Below are 16942 nucleotides of genomic sequence, written 5' to 3'. Positions count from 1 at the left end.
GCGTCACTTGGCCAGAATGTCAGGGGCCCAGGCGGCCGCTCCAACCCCAAGGCACCAGCCTTCAGCTCCATAGGCCATGAAACAGTGATGTTCTGACACACCGTGTGGCCCAAACTCGTTACCCAGGACCCTTCTAGCCATTGCTCATTTGCACTGCTCAGCCCTGTCACCAGGGCGGGCAAGGCACCATCCTGCCCAGTTTGCAGATCCTTGACACCCAACAGCTCTGGGCCTCGAGCCCAGCTTTTCCAGCTCGGAAGTGTGTCCTTCCTGCCACATGGAGAGGGGCTGCGGAGAGCGGCTGTCACCCAGCATGGGCCTGCCAAGCACTCCTGGCGGCTGCAAGGGACCCGCATCCAGAGGGTGGCCTAAGTCCCCAGGCTGGGCTCCTGACAGACAGGGCCCCTCTGCACAGAGGCATGGTGGGCCAAACACAGCCATTCACACCCTCGCCCACTCACCTAGAGTTGCGTCAAATCCTGGCTCCACTGTGAAGACGTCGCGTGCTGGGAAGTCAAAGACGTCTTGCTTGAACTGAACCTGGCAGCTAATGAGGGATTCTGGACGCAGAGTCTCAATGACTTCCATCTGGGCTGGGGAGCACTCCCCTGGGGATGGGAAGTGGGTGAGGAGGGTGTGGGCCAGGCCCGCCCGGGGCCTGTGCACCTGCCCGTGGTGCCCCAAAATGAGGACGCAAGAGCAGGCTGCACACACAGGCCGGAGGGGTTGCGAACAGACACTTGCGGGGTGCCCCGGGACTGCCCCCAGCTTCACGATGCTGCTGGAGGTTATAAAAGCCGAGGACAATTCTAGGGGGGAGGAGGGCCATTCGGAATTGGGGCAAGTCCAGATCCAAATTCGAGCATTTGTGCTAGAGGCTATATCCAACGGCCCGGCTGGACGGGTCAGGCCCACTAACGTGCATCGTCTGTCCCTGTCAGCGGGGAAAAATGGGCAATTTATTTCTGGACATCAGGAGGGCAAGAGTTCCCCATGGATGTGCCGAGGATCATTTCTGCGACTGCATGGTGCTGTCCCCGCACACTGAGGTAGGAAAACAGAGGTGAGTGGATACGGTAAAGGTGTCTCATCAATCAGAACGAGGACAGCCATATTTAATTCCACCAGTTAAGTGGTTAAAAAAAAAAACAACAACAACCAAAAACAAACAAAAAACCGGTCCATATTGATGGATTTATTCCTGACAGCTGCTGTCCAGGACTGTCATGGGCAGGGGACAGGGTCAAATGTTCCATGCAAGGCTTGGAAGAGCTCATTATAAAAATCAGCCATGAGATCTCTGCTAAGTCACTACTTTTTGGGATTCATGGGGGAAAAGTGTGGCTTTCTTTCCTCAGGTGACCCAAGGCTGAAGGGGCATTTCTGGCTCAGATACAGGCTATTTCTGGGCACCAGGATCTTTTAGGAAGGTCTCTTTTCATTGTCTCTGCTTGGGGACAACTTGGATTTCTAAAAAGCTGGAAGCAACAGGCCACAAGGAGTTTAAATGCAGCTCTGGCGTAAGTTTGAGTGGGAAAAGCAGACAAAATGGCAGCAGAGCCCCTGAGCCCAGCAGGGCCCCTCCCCAGACCAAGCAAGCCCCTTACTCTCTACCTCTCAGGTTAGAGCTTCTGTCTCCCACGGTGACGGTCACCTTGGAGGCCTCCTGGAAGCTGGTCTGGCCTGGGCGGATGGAACGGGCCACGATCCTTTGAGGGACACCAATCGCTATCTGGGGAGGGAGCCGAGGCAGCTGCACTGAGCACCGACCACGTGTGGGCCTGGTGGCTGGACAATTTCGTGACCTCACCCTGCTGTCTGTGATGAGGCACAACCCACTGCACAGGGCACAAGACTGAGGCTCAGCATTCGAGGGACTTGCCCAGAGGTGGTGGAGCTGGGGTTAGACCCTGGGGCCAGTCAGACCCTGCAGCCTTGCCCTCTCTCTGAGCTGACTGTTTTTCCAGAGCAGCAGAGCCCCAGCTGGACTTTGGGCCTGAATTCCTTCAATGGTTTGGGGTGGGCTACAGAATTTGGCTCCTGGGACAGTTGCGATCACTTCTCTGGTTCATTAGTTTCGTTAATTAGGCTTTCAGTGAAGAGAGAAGGCACTGTTTTACTTTACTGTCATTTACTCAACATAAATCACCTGGATGAAAATGCAACCCACATACCCTGGGTAAGGACTGACCCCCCGCCCCCAGGCCAGACTGAAGTCTTCCCAGATTTTTTCCTACCTATCCCCTTTGCTCATCCTGCCCTGGCCACACCCAGACTTCCCCCACCCCGTCGCCACAGCTGTGCACCTACCTTAAGCTTCCACCCTCCCTGCAGAGACTGACCCTGTTGGTCCTTGTAGGCCCAGCTCGAGTCACCCCCTCTAGCTGGAAGCCTGTCTACCCACCTCTGGGCAGGCACTCAGCACTTCCTGCCTCCCACAGATCTGATTTCTACCAGAATGTGATCTCCCTAAGAGTAGGGATGCGGTCTCACTCCTCCCCAAAGCTCACGAAGCTACCAGGGTCATGGCTGATGCAGAAGCATAGGCAGGCCTGTGGGCTGGCCCCAGGGCCTTCAGACTCACTGGTAGGCACCTGCACTCTGGCCCTAGGTCTTCCCATCTTCTCCTGGACTCCTCCTGACCACCAGGCTATCATCTTCTCCCCACATCTTCTTCCTCCTCCTCCACACCTTGCAGAGGGGATCCAAGGCCTTGCCCCTCTCCCCTCCTGCTCTAGTATGTTCTGCACAGTCCCGTCCATTCTCAGGTCTTCCAGAACCATCCCTGTCCTTAGCCCCCCAACCCCTCTCCTGCTCCCTGCTCTGGAGCTCCAGGAACACCTGCTGCCTTACCACCAGCCCCACACAGAGGAGCTATAACCACCTTAGGCTGGCCATTTCTCAACTCACTCATCTTCCACCCACACCGGCCCCTCATTCTGCACCCCACCCACCCCCCACCGTAGTCAGTGTAAAGGACCAACATCCACCTTGTCACCCAAGCCAGACCCTGGATCCCCAAAGCCTCTTTCTCCCTCAATCCCTACTTCCAAATGGTCATCGATTGCCAATGACTCTCCCCGCTCAGTCTCCCCCAAACCCACCCTTAGTTTCTGCCCGCCCAGTGGTGCCAGTCCCATCCCCAGCCCCCTGCCTGGTTTCCCTGCAGCTCCTCTCCCTCTCTTGGGCTCTTAAACTTGGCCAGGCACTGGGACCCGTTCCAAACCTTACCTCTGATCTAGATCACTCTCTACTGTAAAAAACAAACAAACAAAATCCCTGATGAAGCCCTCCTAGGTTTGGCATAAGCTTTTGTCTCTTTGCTGTGAAGCAGTAACAGTGCAGCTAATATCTACTGAAGGTCTGCTGAGTACCATTCCAAGCTGTTCACACATGTGAGTGCCTTTAATCCTTATAACACTCTTCCATCCATTTCACAGACAGGAAAACCAAGGCACAGAGAGGTGAAATAACTTACCTGATGCCACACAGCCTCTCAGTGGCCCAGCTGGGATATGAACCCAGGCATCCTGGCCCTCAGGCTCACATGCTTAACCACTCCACAGAACTTCCTGGAACCCAGGGTGCATCATGATGGCCATGCCAGCCTCCACTCCCCCCCTCCCGCCCCGCCTACCGCCTAGGTAGGTTCCCGCTGTCAGGGCTGGGCTCTGGAGCTGGGTACAACTTTGCCTATGCCACGCTCTCTCATCCAGCCGCCCCTCCCTCCCCCAGCCAACGCCGCCCAGCCCCTGCCCACTCTCGGTGGCTCCTCCCGGGAGAACACAGCTTCGTCAGTCACCAGGTGCCCCTATCTGGGATCGGCTCCCCCACTGCACGGCCCCAGCACTAAACGTGTGAGCTATCAGGTTAAACTGCTGGATTCGATCACGTGCACGCTGGCTCTAAAATGAGACACATTTGGAACATGGCCCGACGTGGCTCATTGATTCATTCTCGGCTGGAGATAAACAGAGGAGAGAACAGTTTTGTTCGCCTCCAGAAAGACTCAAGGGGTGGCTTGCCAGGGAGGCTTAACTTCATCAGTGACGCCAAATCACCACACTGGCCCACCCACCCCAGGTCTCCCAGGGGGACGCCCATGGGGGACCTTCCTGCCAGTCCACCAGTGTATGGGAGCGGGGGATGGGGGATGGCAACTCCAGGACACCAGCCCTTGTCATGGCACCATTTTGAATGCGGGGAGGCGGGAGCCTGTGCCAAAAAGGGAGCTTGTTTCAATCCCAGAGGCAGGGGGCAGCGGAACCCAGACTCATGACTCCGGATCCTGACTGCTAGCAAGATGCTACTGCTTCTTTGCTCGAGAAAAGGGAGTCATTCAGTAGAGAAAGCTAAGGGTTTCACCCCAAGAGGGTCAGCCACGTGTGCCCCCAAAGTCCCACCTCCTTGTAGGTCCTCAGGTGCCCAGCAACCTCGTAGTAAATGGTCACAGATCCTGCCTCTCGGGCCACCGCCACGCCTGTCCTCGGGTCGATATGGAGGACGTTGCTGGATGAGGAGCTCCAGGTTCCAGAGAGGCCTGGGAGAGGAAGTGCTGGCTGTCACTCACCATTCCCATAGCCAATACCACGGCCAAACTCTGTCCCCCAGGTGACAGCATCAGCCTCTGGCCCCGCCCAGCCCCATGCTCCACATTGCTGCCCCGGGGGGCTCAACTCATCAACCTCAGGGTAGAAGCCATGTATCCCACTGGCCTTGGCACCCTGGCTGGGGCCCACTCCCCCCACTCCCACTGCAGGCTCCTGGCTGCAGCCACCGGGGGCTAGCTGCAGGCCTAGGGTACCTGCTCTCTGCACAGCTGCAACCCCTGCCCAGAGTGAACCTCCCGCCCTCCTTTCTCTCTAGTGCCTCCCTGCTTGTAATCTCTTGATCATTCCCTTGTCCTGGGATGACCTGGGAGCTGGCCCTCTCCACAGGACCACCCCTTCCCAGCCCCAACTGTTTATCCAGTGTTTTTTAGCAAACAAAGCCGGTGTCAGGGTTGAGGGCGGGTGCTAGACAACATTTCTTAGTTAAAAGCCAATCATGTAACAGAATATAGACCACAAAATAACAACCACATTCTATTTCTGGCAAGTTAGATTTGTTTTTCTTTAAGAGCAGTGTTTAACTTCCTTTTAAAATGAATTAGATAAAGAAAAAATAGGGAGTCAATTTGAAACTTTGGAAAAAAAAAACAAAAAACAAATGATGTAGATCATGGATATACAACACAGGTGGCATGGGAGCAGCTGAAATCCGGAAATCACGGAACAGGCCCAGTAGCTATTCTTTGCTTACATTTCCTTTTGGACGTACTCTGACCAGCCCTGTAGCCACTAGGCACAAGTGCCTTCATATGAAATAGGTAGTTTCCTGGGTGCATTTTGAGGGCTGGATTGGGAGGGCCCCCCCGCCTTAGCAGATATGGGATGTCTCCTGTGGCAGAAACTTCTACCAGACAGTGCTACGCGAGTGCAGGGGCTGGCAAGCTTGCTCTGTAAAGAGCCAGATGGTACATGTGTCAGGCTGTGGGGGCCTGGAGGTCTTTGATGCCACTGCTCGGCCCGGCCGTTGTAGGGGAAACACAGCCACCAACAGCACATGAATGAAGAGGGATGGCGGAATTCTAAAGCCATCCCGTTTGCAAAAAGAGGCAGCACACTGGATTTTGCCTGTAGGGCTCTGATGCCTGCTCTTGGACCTCCTCCGAGCTCTGCTCATCTTACCCACACCAAGGGAGCCCGCTTCCATCTTTGGGGCTGCCCGGATTCAGAAGGAGTCCCCGGCCCGTATCCATCTCTCTTACCTTCCAGGCCGACCAGGACTGTGGCCAGACAGAGCACGTCTCCCACCACAAGCGCTCCGGACAGCTCCGGGGAGATGGCCTGTTGGACAGGCAGCGGGACGAAGTCGGAGAGGCCCACGTGCTCGGCATCCCACACGCTGAGCAGCGTCAGGCCGACGCTGATGGTGCGCACGACGCATGTGTGGTTGGTGGCGCCCTTCCCGATTTGCACAAACTCGTCTCTAGGCACAGGAGGGGGAGGTGGGCGCTCAGTCTCAGGGAAGAGGTGCCTGACCCCGGAGGGAGAAATATGGAGGCCCCTGCCCAGACAAGCTTCTTGCTGACCGTGGCCCCAGATGTCCCTCCGGCTCAAGGTTACTGAGCAGCTGGTGCAGATCTGGGGCCACTGCAGGCCATGCTAAACCTGACCTCCTCTCCTCTGTCCCAGCAGGAGCCCTTGGCCCAGAGCTGGGGTGGCCTGGAGCACGTCCCCATGTTCTAGAAGGGAAAGCTGAGGCCAGAGGGCAAGGGGAGTTACAAAGCGCTAGTCAGTCCCTTCCCAACAGACCAGTGGGAGGAGGCACGACCTCTGTCCTCTGCCTCCTTTAAAGTGGGGATGAGAATAAACCCATGGCGTCCTAGGCTTGACATAGCGCTAAACCAGGTCGGCGGCTATAAAGCACAGGGACCAGCAGCTGGTGTGTGACACATGCTTGGTCAGCACCAGGCCTGCACTGGCCGGCCAGAGAGGCAGGGTTTCTGGCTTTATCACTTCCCTCCACTGGGCCTTCTGATCCCTCAGCCCTGACTGGTCCCCAGGAGACGGGCTGCCACCACAAAAGGGCCAGCACGACTTCTGTGGGGTAGCCGAGGGGCTGGGAGGACCTGCCTTCATTTCCTCCAGGGTAGCCTTGGTCCCAGACCGAGGCACGGCTCAGACCATGGGCACAGAGCTCCATGGTTTGCCGGAGGCCTTCATGACTATGGCCTCGGTTGATGGCCCTGAGGATGAGGCAGGTTCCCCACACGACAGGTATGGAGACTGAGGCCTGGAGAGATGAGTTGCCTTGCCTGGGAAGGGTCGACAAAGGATAGAGCTGGGGCTTAAATAAACTGGGCCTAACTCCAAACCCCAGTCCTCCTACCATGCTACTTCCCCAGTGCTTGGCCCTGGGTATGTGAGCCACAGGGAACACATCTGTTGCAGGCCTGCGGGGAGGCCAACTTGCAATGGTCACTCACACCTGCATATACTCTTCTGTCCCCGTATTCCCTAGAACCACCGCCTAAGCTGTCCTCTTTCCTCTTGTGCCCAATGGCTCGCTCTCCTGCTTTTAGCTAGTATGTACCAGAGGCTTTAAAATCACCTGCAGGTCTCCTAAAAACACCAAGTGCTGGGTCCTGGGAACTTGCATTTCTAAGGGCTCCTGGGTGCTGTTGGCCAGGCTGGTCTGGGGACCACGCCTTGAGACTCACTGCTCCAGCAGACCCAGTCAGAGGTTTCAGTGGGCCCAGATGGAGGCCACAGGTCTCTTCCTGCTCTGGAGAGCACCCTGTCACCTCACCTGAGACCTTCCAAAATACAGTGCAGCTAACAGCTATAAGAGATAGCCAAAATGACTTGCCCATGGAGCCAGATGCGACCTGGTATTCAAACCCCACTTTCTGGCTGTGTGACCCAGGGCAAGTGGCTTGAACTCTCTGGGCCTCAGCAAATGGGCTATAGTGAGGCGTCAGTGAGACACGGCAGAGGCAGTGAACATCACACTCCTTCCTCACCAGCACCGGAGTGCTGGAAGGTGTGGCCTTACGGGGTGACCAGCTTTTGCATCTGCCTATCACAGAGCCAGTTTATTGGCCATGACTGTGTCGTGGTTCCATGTCCCCTGCGACGGGCTTTCCCAGGTATACAGAAGTCTTACCTCAAGCCCTCCAACCCCAAACCCAAACCCAACACCTGTGTCGGTCAGGTCAGGTGTCAGGTCACCTCCTGCCCACTGGGGACATCACCGATAGCTTCCTGCCACATGGTAATAAAGGTTCTGGCCTGTTTTCCCCTCACTCCTGCCTCCGGAGCCAGCCCAGGGTTTCCCCCTGGGGCCCTACAAGTGTGGCATGTCCCCTCCTCTTGGTGACCGCAGGTAATGAAGTCTTTCAGTGGCACTAGACTGTCCAGTTGCCATCCGGGTCCAACTGAGGCACTCCTTCCCGTGAGAAATGAGGGTCTCCCACAGCCTACCTGTTGGTTGCAAAGCTGAGCACCGAGTTGTGAGCATGGAAGATGTCTCCAGAGTTGTCATGGAAGTGGACTGTGAAGGTCACAGTCATTCCCAAAGGCAGGGCTGCCAGAGCCTCCCTGTTGTGGGTGTGCAAGACAGGGCTCATGGAGATCCTCAGGTAAGAAACAGGAGACACCTGAGGACATGAGCAGATGTGGTAGTGACCGCTCTGGGAACCAGCTTCCCCAGCTGGGTACCGCCCTCGAGAAGGACCGGGGACTAGATTGACGTGGGGGTCCTGGGAGGAGGAAAGGCCTTGGTCTCCTGAGAGTCCTGAGCTAGTGATGAGATTCCTACCTTCCCACACAGCGGGCCAGACTCATGAACAGAAAACCCAACCTACAAGAGCCTAAACCCGTGACTTTGAAAAATTATTATCGTTATTCATTTTGCAAAATATCCCCTAGGCTTTGAATGTTCGGTTTCTTTGGGAAACTTGGCTCTCTGGGCATTCAAGTGAAGGAATGCCCACTGGGGACTACAGGGGAAGCATTAACTGGGGGGCACTGGGAGGCTGTGGGTGCTGCAGGGAAAGCAGGATGGGGAGGAGGAAACCCGAGCTCCAGAGACGGCGCCCTGGCCCCCTAACTCGGAGATAAATCTATCCTGGCCAGAACATTTGCTCCCTCGAAAGACCTAATTTCTGGGATGAAGCTCAGTGGGTGCAGTGATAGGTAAACAGCTGGTGCTCAATACCTATTTGCTGAAGTAGGATGAGCAATGAGTAGCTTCCACTTACTCAAAAAGTAGGGTGGAGGATTCCCTGCAAGGCACCCACTTTGAAACAAAAAGGCACTAATTAAGGAAGCAGGTCAGGGACCCAGGCAAAAATCTCAAAACTTGAAGTCATGTGTCTTGTCTGTCACTCAGGATTCAGCCTGTGGCAAGGAGGTACAGGAGGGAAATCTGGGGGACCTACCCAAAGGATGCCCAAGGAGAAAGCCCCCAGCACTAAGGAGCATGGAATGGCAGGGGGCCATGGAAAGTGTTGTGATAAGGCTGGGAGACACAACCCCGAGCCCAGCCCATGTGGATTAGGGCCCAGGCTCTGCCTCACAGTCACCAAGAGTGACTCACTTCCACAATAAGTCTCACTTTCCTTGCCTGTAAAATTGGTTACTGAATTCTTCATGTCACCATGGATATAATGTGATGATTTCTGCACCGGGCATCTAGCACACACAGCCACTGCTCCTGGGCACCAATCAGGTACCGGCGGCCCCATCGGGACACGGGGATGCCAGTCCCAGCAGATCACAGGCCTTGCTGGGCCTGTTTCCCCCTCTGTGATATGAGGCCATTATGACCAGTAACCTACAAGGACCTTCAGCTGTGACACCCAGAAGATGCTATAGCTTTTCCTCTGGGACCTTTGCCCCCAAGTTATCCGTCAGTGAATTCTTCCATACAATTTCTCAGCTCAAAGGTGAATAGATCCATTTTACACCTGCGAGGGGCAGGTTTTTCCTTCAGTGCTATTGCCTTCATTACTCTAAAACAGGAGGAGAACACGATCCTACCTTTACGGCAAAGATGATGGTTTGGTTGGCCCCGAAAGTCTCTTGAGCAGTCACTTCGATTGTAGACGTCCCAATCACAGACCCGGACGTCAGGAAGCCCTTCTCATCCACGTGCACCACGGGGACCTTCTCCGGCCCACCCAGGACGCGGTAGCTCAGAGATGCTGCACCATCCCTTTGAAAAACAAACAGACCCAGTTTTTCAGAGCGCAGCAGGGAGAGCAGGTCGCAGCAAAGGGGCCCGGCGTCTCTGCCCTGAGATGCAGCCATCTGGGCTTCCTGAGGGCTCCTGGGATAAGGAAAGACCTGAACCTGGCCCCACTGTACATTAGGACCCGGGTGGGCAGCCTGTGCATAACCTCCTTGGTCCCCTGTGGGAAACCTAATATAGAAAACCGATGGTTCCAAGGAGAGCGTTGCTCCTGGGAGAAAACACTGACAGCTGAGCTTCTCCCATCCCTTGCATGGGACATTTGCTGTAAAGATCGTTTCTGGGGGGACACCTAGGTGGCTCAGTGGGTTGAGCCTCTGCCTTCGGCTCAGGTCATGATCCCAGGGTCCTGGGATCGAGCCCCGTGTCGGGCTCTCTGCTCGGCGGGGAGCCTGCTTCCCTCTCTCTCTGCCTGCCTGTCTACTTGTGATCTCTGTCTGTCAAATAAATAAATAAAATCTTTAAAAAAAAAGAAAAAAAAAAGATCATTTCTGGGGCAGACTGTTTCTCATTTACTGACATAAGGCGGCCTGGCACAGTGGAAAGTGGATAGGGCCCTGAGTCGGGCAGATCCTGAGCACAGTCCCAATGCCCAGCAGATAGCTGCATGCCTCAAGGCACCTCGTGTCTCCTCTCTTGGCCCTCAGTTTCCCCAACTGTGAAAGGGAAGCAATGGTCTTGCCCTGTCTAATTTCTAAGGGCAGGGGACTGGGTGAAAATGGGCTACTTGCTCAGAAAACGGTTCGTAAAGCTGCCAATGATCCTCACTGGTTAGAAGACAAATACCACAGTGTTTTATAATCTCTCCCATGTGTTTTGTTTAATAAAGAAACGACAAGGGGCGCCTGAGTGGCTCAGTGGGTTAAAGCCTCTGCTTTCGGCTCAGGTCATGATCTCAGGGTCCTGGGATCGAGTCCTGCATCAGGCTCCCTGAGAGCCTGCTTCCTCCTCTTTGCCTATTTGTGATCTCTGTCTGTCAAATGAATAAATAAAATCTTAAAAACAAAAACAAAAACAAAAAAACGACAAGAAGGCAAATGTGCTCGCCCCCAGGGCTAGCCTCTGTCACCTTGCTCTTTGTACGCAGCCCTACGGACCCTCCTCAGACGACGATAATAAGGGCTATTGCCTCGGCTGCAACTTTCTGCCCCATCACCTTGGAATCTGCAGAGGTCCTGCTCATCCATCAAGATGCAGCTCAAGAGGTGCCTGAAGGGCTCAGTCAGTTAAGTGTCTGCCTTCAGCTCAGGTCATGATTCCGGGGTCCTGGAATGGAGCCCCAGTAGGGCTTCTCGCTCAGCGGGGAGTCTGCTTCTCCCTCTGCCCCTCCCCCTGCTCTTGCTTGAGCTCTCTCGCTCTCAAATAAATCAAATCTTAAAAAAAAAAAAAAAAAAAGAAGACCTAGTTCAAGCATTTCTACCTGACATGTCTCTCCTAAAGCCTCGCACAGAAGGCCCTGCTTTGGGTTACAGCTAAACTATCATACCTTGTTTGACTGTCACCCTTCTCGTGCCATGCTCCTCTTCACCACCACGGGCACACCAGATGGTATTTAGACGTGTGTGTGTTTCACACAACATGCAAGTACCCTGTGGTCCTCAGAGCACCCCCTGTGGCAAACCGCCACTCACACGCAAGTCAGGGCTACCAAAGGCACCCGCATGAAGGTGAGACAGGAATTAAACCGCAGTCAGTGTGCGTCCCCCCCGAGTGGGGACCTGGCTGAGTGCAGGGCTGGGGTGGGGCCCAGAACTTGCCTTTCACCCTGTGCCCCGGAGATGCCCACGCTGCTGATTCAGGAATGCTACCCGCCGAGCAGCGTGTCTTGAAGACAAAGGGGCATTTGGAAGTTTAACTCTTCCAAGGTGGTACATTTTCCCCCTTTGGAGTCACGGACTGGAGCAGTGGGCATTACAAGCTTGCTGGTCGCGAGGGAAGAAGAGACAGGCCCACAGGGACCAGCAATGTGGAGCCGCAGGAGCAATTGGCGGGGCAGGGAAGGGGCCTGCAGAAGCCGCACCCACTTCGCACAGAGAGGGACGCAGCTGGCTGGAAGCGTCTGACAACTTTGACAAATGAGTCGTCGGACGCGGAGCGCCGCTCCTCAGCCTGCTGCAAACGAGCGCTGAGTCACGTACCTGTTTGTCTGAAGCTTTATAAATGAGTTGGGTGACATTAGTATTTGTTCTGCTTCTATTTCAGGGTTCAGCAGCAGCAGCTTCTCGAATACCTGGAACGGAGGGCGAGGTTGGTTCCTGGCAGGTGCTGGAGTCCCGTCCAGCCCCCTGTCCTCGCTCTTGGCAGTGAGACCGGGTGGGGGGAGGGGCAGAGATGAAGAACACCGTCGGGGGCACCTGCCAGATGGCAGGGAATGGGATGCGTAGGGCAGGCTTTTAACAGAGGCCAGGGGTGTGATGAGAAAGAGTGGACAGGCAGGCTCATGTGTGCATACCCCATTGAAGCCAGGGAGCACAGGCTGCTCCCCAGGTTCCTGTGGTGGGGGGGATCTTTGTGGGCATGGAAGGAGGTGTGCAGAATTACAGGGCTCAGGGTCTGTCTCAGCTGATCTTCATTGTGCCCAAGTCAGGATAACCCCTAGCTGCCCCTTGGGCCTGATCTTCCTCCCTCTTGTCCTGCTCTCCTGGGAGCCACACGGTGCGGGGGCAAGTGGGTCAGTGAACCAGACTGGCAGGTGAGAAACCTGGTCATGTCGGAGTGAATCAGATCAAATCTGATCCTCGCTTCCCAGGAGCCCCAAGGCCTGCCACAGCTCCCCAGCCCACGGTTGCAGCTCTTATGGGAACTCCAGACCCCTCCCGACAAGCACCCTAACTGCCTACCACCCTTCCAAGTCCTTTTCTCTAGGGGGCCTTGGGAGGACCTCTCTTGGCCTCTGGGCCTGGATGCTGAGTCCAGCTTTGTGCTCCCCCACTGGCTTCTGATCTCATCAGATGGGCTGGAGTCTAAAGGGTCCAATTTTCCTTCCCTTCCAGCCTTGCTATGTTCTGATCATATACATAAGCCCAAACGTCCTCATCTGTAAAATGGGTCTAAAAGCAATAATCCTTGCCACGTTCGTCTCAAACAGCAGGCCTCATGTGGCAATGGGAGCAGTGCTTCCTAAATGGTGACTGATAAATTGTCTCTGGGAGCAAGATGGGGTTCTGATGTCGGTGGGGGGGGGCGGTCCCTGCCCTGGGCAGGGGGTACCCACCATAGAGCATCGGTTCTGACTTGGATACATGCATGGGCCGGGAGACATACTTATAAATAGGTTTCCTCCTGCTTTTCTTATATGCATGTTCTTTGTTACCCTCTTCGGATGGAGAGGTGGCTGTGAGAGGGATCTTACTTTCCTGTTAACTCAAGTGTCAGGAAAGCAACAGTGTGAGCACCAGGGTCAACAGCGACGGACCCGTGGCCTCACCACCCAGGGGATGACAAGGGGGAGCGGTGGGGCTGGCTCCGCTGAGGGGAGGCTGCTTCTCATCGCCTGCTGATTCTGCTGTGTACCAAGACACCGAACCTTTAGGACAAGCTGCCTACTGGGTTTTTAGACAACATCTTCCTATTTTTAAATGTTGGCAACAAATAAAAATTGTTTCAGAGCGCTGCATGAGCCAAAGCAAATACATCTGTGGGCTGGATCCAGCATGTTGAAGTTTCTGAGGTACTCAAGCCTCCAGCTGTCAGCTCGAGAAACTGAGGCACAAAGATGTTAAGTGTCTCACTTGAGGTCACAGAATGTGGAAGCTGCAAAGCCCTGTCTTTAATCCCGTGAGAGGCACCAGACACGAGGGGGCTTGAATCTGTTTCTTTTCTCGTGATATTTAGGGACCACTTTCAGGGGTTTTTTTGCAATTTAGGGGGACCCAGAGGTTACTGAGTCCCAGATGGGCAGAACGGGGCCCTCTGAAGCTAAATATGCTCTTCAGAAGCCAACTCGTCCCCTCCCTAGTTTTACAAGGGCCCCGAAGGACAGGGGAGGTAAGAGGGCAGGCCAGAGACAGAAATAACGGGTGTCGAGTCCCAGGAGGGAGAAGAGCCATCCCAGGTCGTCCGCACAGCACAGCCCTCTTGGCCTTTCTGGGCCCACCGCCCATTCACAACCTGGAGGGGACACTTGGACGCCTTCCCCCTTGGGCTGCAGGCTTGTCCTCAAGCAGCAGCCCCCGTGGACTTCATGGGAGCACCTCCCAGGACAGACAACACTGGGAGGTGGAGAAAGGCAAGTATGCCTCTGCTAAGTGCTGAGTATTTGTGAAATAAACACAGACAAGTCAATGAATGCCTCACAATTTTCCAGCTTCTTCCTACCACGAAGGTGCTTCCAACACCAAGCATAGAATTATCTGCTATTTGGGGAATACACCAAGTTATTTCATACCTCCCGGACTTTGTACACACTGCTCCTGCCACCTGGCCTGCCAGCCACCCGCCCCCATCCTGCTGGCCCAGGGCAGCCTCAACTCTGGGCTCCCACAGCACCTTATATACTCCTGGCCCCTGCAGACTGAGAAGCCATCAGGTGTAGGAGTGGTAGCAGGGCTCATGTGGGCCCGAATGGCCCTGAGTTGGGGGGTGGGGTGGGCACACTGGCTTTCCCTCTAATGGTGGCTCCTGTCCCCCCGCCCCTTTACCTGGATTTGGATCTCATCGGCGAGTTCTTTGGCGAGGCCGTGCAGCTGCCCAGCAGCAGGGTCCAGAGCCTTGACCACCACCCGCAGCCCGGTCCTGCCTTTCACCCGGCCATGCACATTCATGGCAAAGTTGTACTGTGACGGCAGCTGTAGTGAAGCCTGGGACAGACACCAAACATGTTCTCAGGAAAGGCCTAGGGCCCTGGTACCCCTGACAGCTGGTCCTGGGTACAGGACCCTCCCAACCACCCACTCCCTGTTGTGCACAGGTAAGGTAAGAAGAAACCTCCCCAAACCAACCCCTACTTGGGCCCTGCATGACCACAGTGCACTGGGGGTGGCAGGCCAGAGTCACTGGGGCTGACTCCCTGTCCCATTTCCCCACTGGTGCACTGGGTGACATACGCCAAGTCCTTTCCCTTAGATGGGCTCTAGTCAGCACTAAGACGGGGCCAGTACCTTTTCTTCCAGCTCTGAGGTTTGAGGAAAGGCCAGGGTCCCTCTAAGAAGGGCTAAGGGGAGGGGAGTTTGTCCTTAGGGAAAAATCTGGAAAAAGCCCCAGGGTTGCCCGGCATCACCTCAGAGAGAATGTGAGAAGTTACAGACTAGGGACTCTGACCCCTGTGATGTTCTGGAACTTCTGCAGCCTCCCCACAGCCTGTCATTGTTGCTGCCTTCTAAAGTTGGCTACTATGAAGCCCATCTGTAGCGCTTAGCAGTGTGTGCTTCAAGTGGAAAGGGCTACGAGGAGGGAGAGCTAGGAGCCCAGATTCCGGGACACGAGAGGACTGGGAGTGGAGGAAGGACACTACGGGAGGATGGTTGTGGTGGCAGCGTTTGCAAGAAGCTGTCCTGACGAGCCTTGAGAGATAGAATGGGGCTAGCAGTAGCCTGGGAGGGAGGGTGCAGACCTCATGGACAGAAATATGGGGAGAGACCTTCCTGCTCTGGACACTGGCGCACATGCTGGGGGAGGGGGCCCTGGGTGGGTAGTTACCTCGTGGTGTCGCCCCCGGATGTCCAGGATGTCCCGCTTGGTGACAGACCAGTGGAAGGTCAGGCCTGGCACAGCATTGCCAAAGGAGAAAGGGTTCTGATTGTTGGTGATCCCAGTGATATAAACAGGCATCTGCAGGAGAGAAGGCAGGCCTGTGACCACAGGAGTCCCGCTGCTGAGAGGGCCCCCCAGAGCCCCAGGGCACTGACTGTCTCCTTTGTGCCATGGGACATGTGCCCCATTCTTCCCTTACCTGGATGGGCCCAGTGCAGGTGCAGGAGGGGCGGGCAGAACAGCCAATGATCAAATGAAAGACAGAACAAGCCCCTCTGTGTACTGTCCTTCTTGGGCTGTGGACAGTGTCTCATCTTGGCTGACCGACCCCCTTCTTCGTGATATGACCCCCCCATCCCCCCCGGAGCTCCAGGGTGCCGGCAGTCTCCCAGATGGCACAGCTCATTCTGCCCTGGGTCCCTGCCTCTGCTCTTTTCTTTCAACCTAACCGGGGGTCCCCACACATGGGGGATGGGCATGGGTGGGAATTGCAGTTTCTGAGTGCTCGCCAGGGAAAACACGTGGAGGAATACTGCCAAAAGCTAAGAGCAGACTCCGTGCCAGGCTGTCGGGTCGATTTCCAGTTCTATCACTTACTAGTTGTGTGACCTAGGGCCCAGGCCATAAGCTTTCTACATGCATTCATTTCCTCATCTATATCAGAGAGATGACATGGGGGGCAACCTCACGGGTTGTTAGCAAACATTGACTGAATTATTGCATAGAAAGCGTGGAGCAGGGTACCCGCCATACAAGCATGAGCTCCTGTTATATGCCAGGTGCTATTCTAGGTTTAGGAAGCTGGCAGACTCTGGGGGGGTGGGGCGGGGGCACAGGTGTCCCTCAGTAATTGTGCTGGAGAAAACACAAGGGACCTAGAGCAGGAAATACGGGGAAGGCTCCTAAAGCTAGAGCTGAACCCATGGACTGTTGGGGGGCCTGCTGAATGGGAGAAGGAATAGCGACCTAGCCATGACTCGGCCATGCTCAACCAGAACTCAGAGCCCAAGACCCTCCAGGAGGCTGCTCAGACAGCCAGCACGGATGGGAGGGGCCGGAGAGCTTCCCGCCTCACCTGGGTTCCTGTCCTCATGCGAGTGATGGGGGCTCGGATCCTCACCGCCTGGAGAAGCAGCACCTCCACCTCCACGAGGTCCTAGGAGAAGGGCTTTAGGAGTTCAGGCTGGCTGCAGAAGGGAGTAGGGGCTAGCAACGGGTGTCACACGAAGGGACCCCTCCAGGGAAGGAGGATCTTGTCAAGGCCAGCTTAGGGTCCTGCAGGCCAGGAGGTCCTCACAAGATGTCCAGCACCTGCTTCTCTTCCCGACGCAGCCTGGCTTTGTGGGTGGCTCACCCCCCCAGAGATCTATCTGGCTGCTGTTTTTCCTGTTCCCTTGGGGGTCCCACCCTGGGCCTCTGAGCTTAAGAGGCCTATCTGAGCCACCTGCTCCAG

General features: G+C 55.5%; 1 protein-coding gene across 5 annotated transcripts in view; it reads right to left on the bottom strand.

Moving 5' to 3' along the window:
- Positions 1-16942, bottom strand: part of NUP210 (nucleoporin 210) — a 102559-nt gene that overhangs the window by 7106 nt on the left and 78511 nt on the right. For all 5 annotated transcript variants that reach the window (XR_004283146.1, XR_004283167.1, XM_032332312.1 and 2 more), the window contains 10 exons: positions 16565-16645; positions 15436-15567; positions 14439-14597; positions 11937-12028; positions 9588-9762; positions 8028-8203; positions 5810-6030; positions 4404-4540; positions 1615-1732; positions 462-608 (listed from right to left, as the gene is read on the bottom strand). Coding sequence is in view for 3 of the 5 variants with exons in the window: in XM_032332312.1 (XP_032188203.1) it covers positions 462-608; positions 1615-1732; positions 4404-4540; positions 5810-6030; positions 8028-8203; positions 9588-9762; positions 11937-12028; positions 14439-14597; positions 15436-15567; positions 16565-16645 (1438 nt within the window). In the remaining 2 variants the exon portion in view is untranslated. The remainder of the gene's footprint in view (positions 1-461; positions 609-1614; positions 1733-4403; positions 4541-5809; positions 6031-8027; positions 8204-9587; positions 9763-11936; positions 12029-14438; positions 14598-15435; positions 15568-16564; positions 16646-16942) is intronic.

Source organism: Mustela erminea, chromosome 1, assembly GCF_009829155.1.
Source record: "Mustela erminea isolate mMusErm1 chromosome 1, mMusErm1.Pri, whole genome shotgun sequence".
NCBI lineage: Eukaryota > Metazoa > Chordata > Mammalia > Carnivora > Mustelidae > Mustela > Mustela erminea.
The sequence above is the reverse complement of the archived record's forward strand: the minus strand, read 5'-3'. Positions and strand labels throughout refer to the sequence as shown.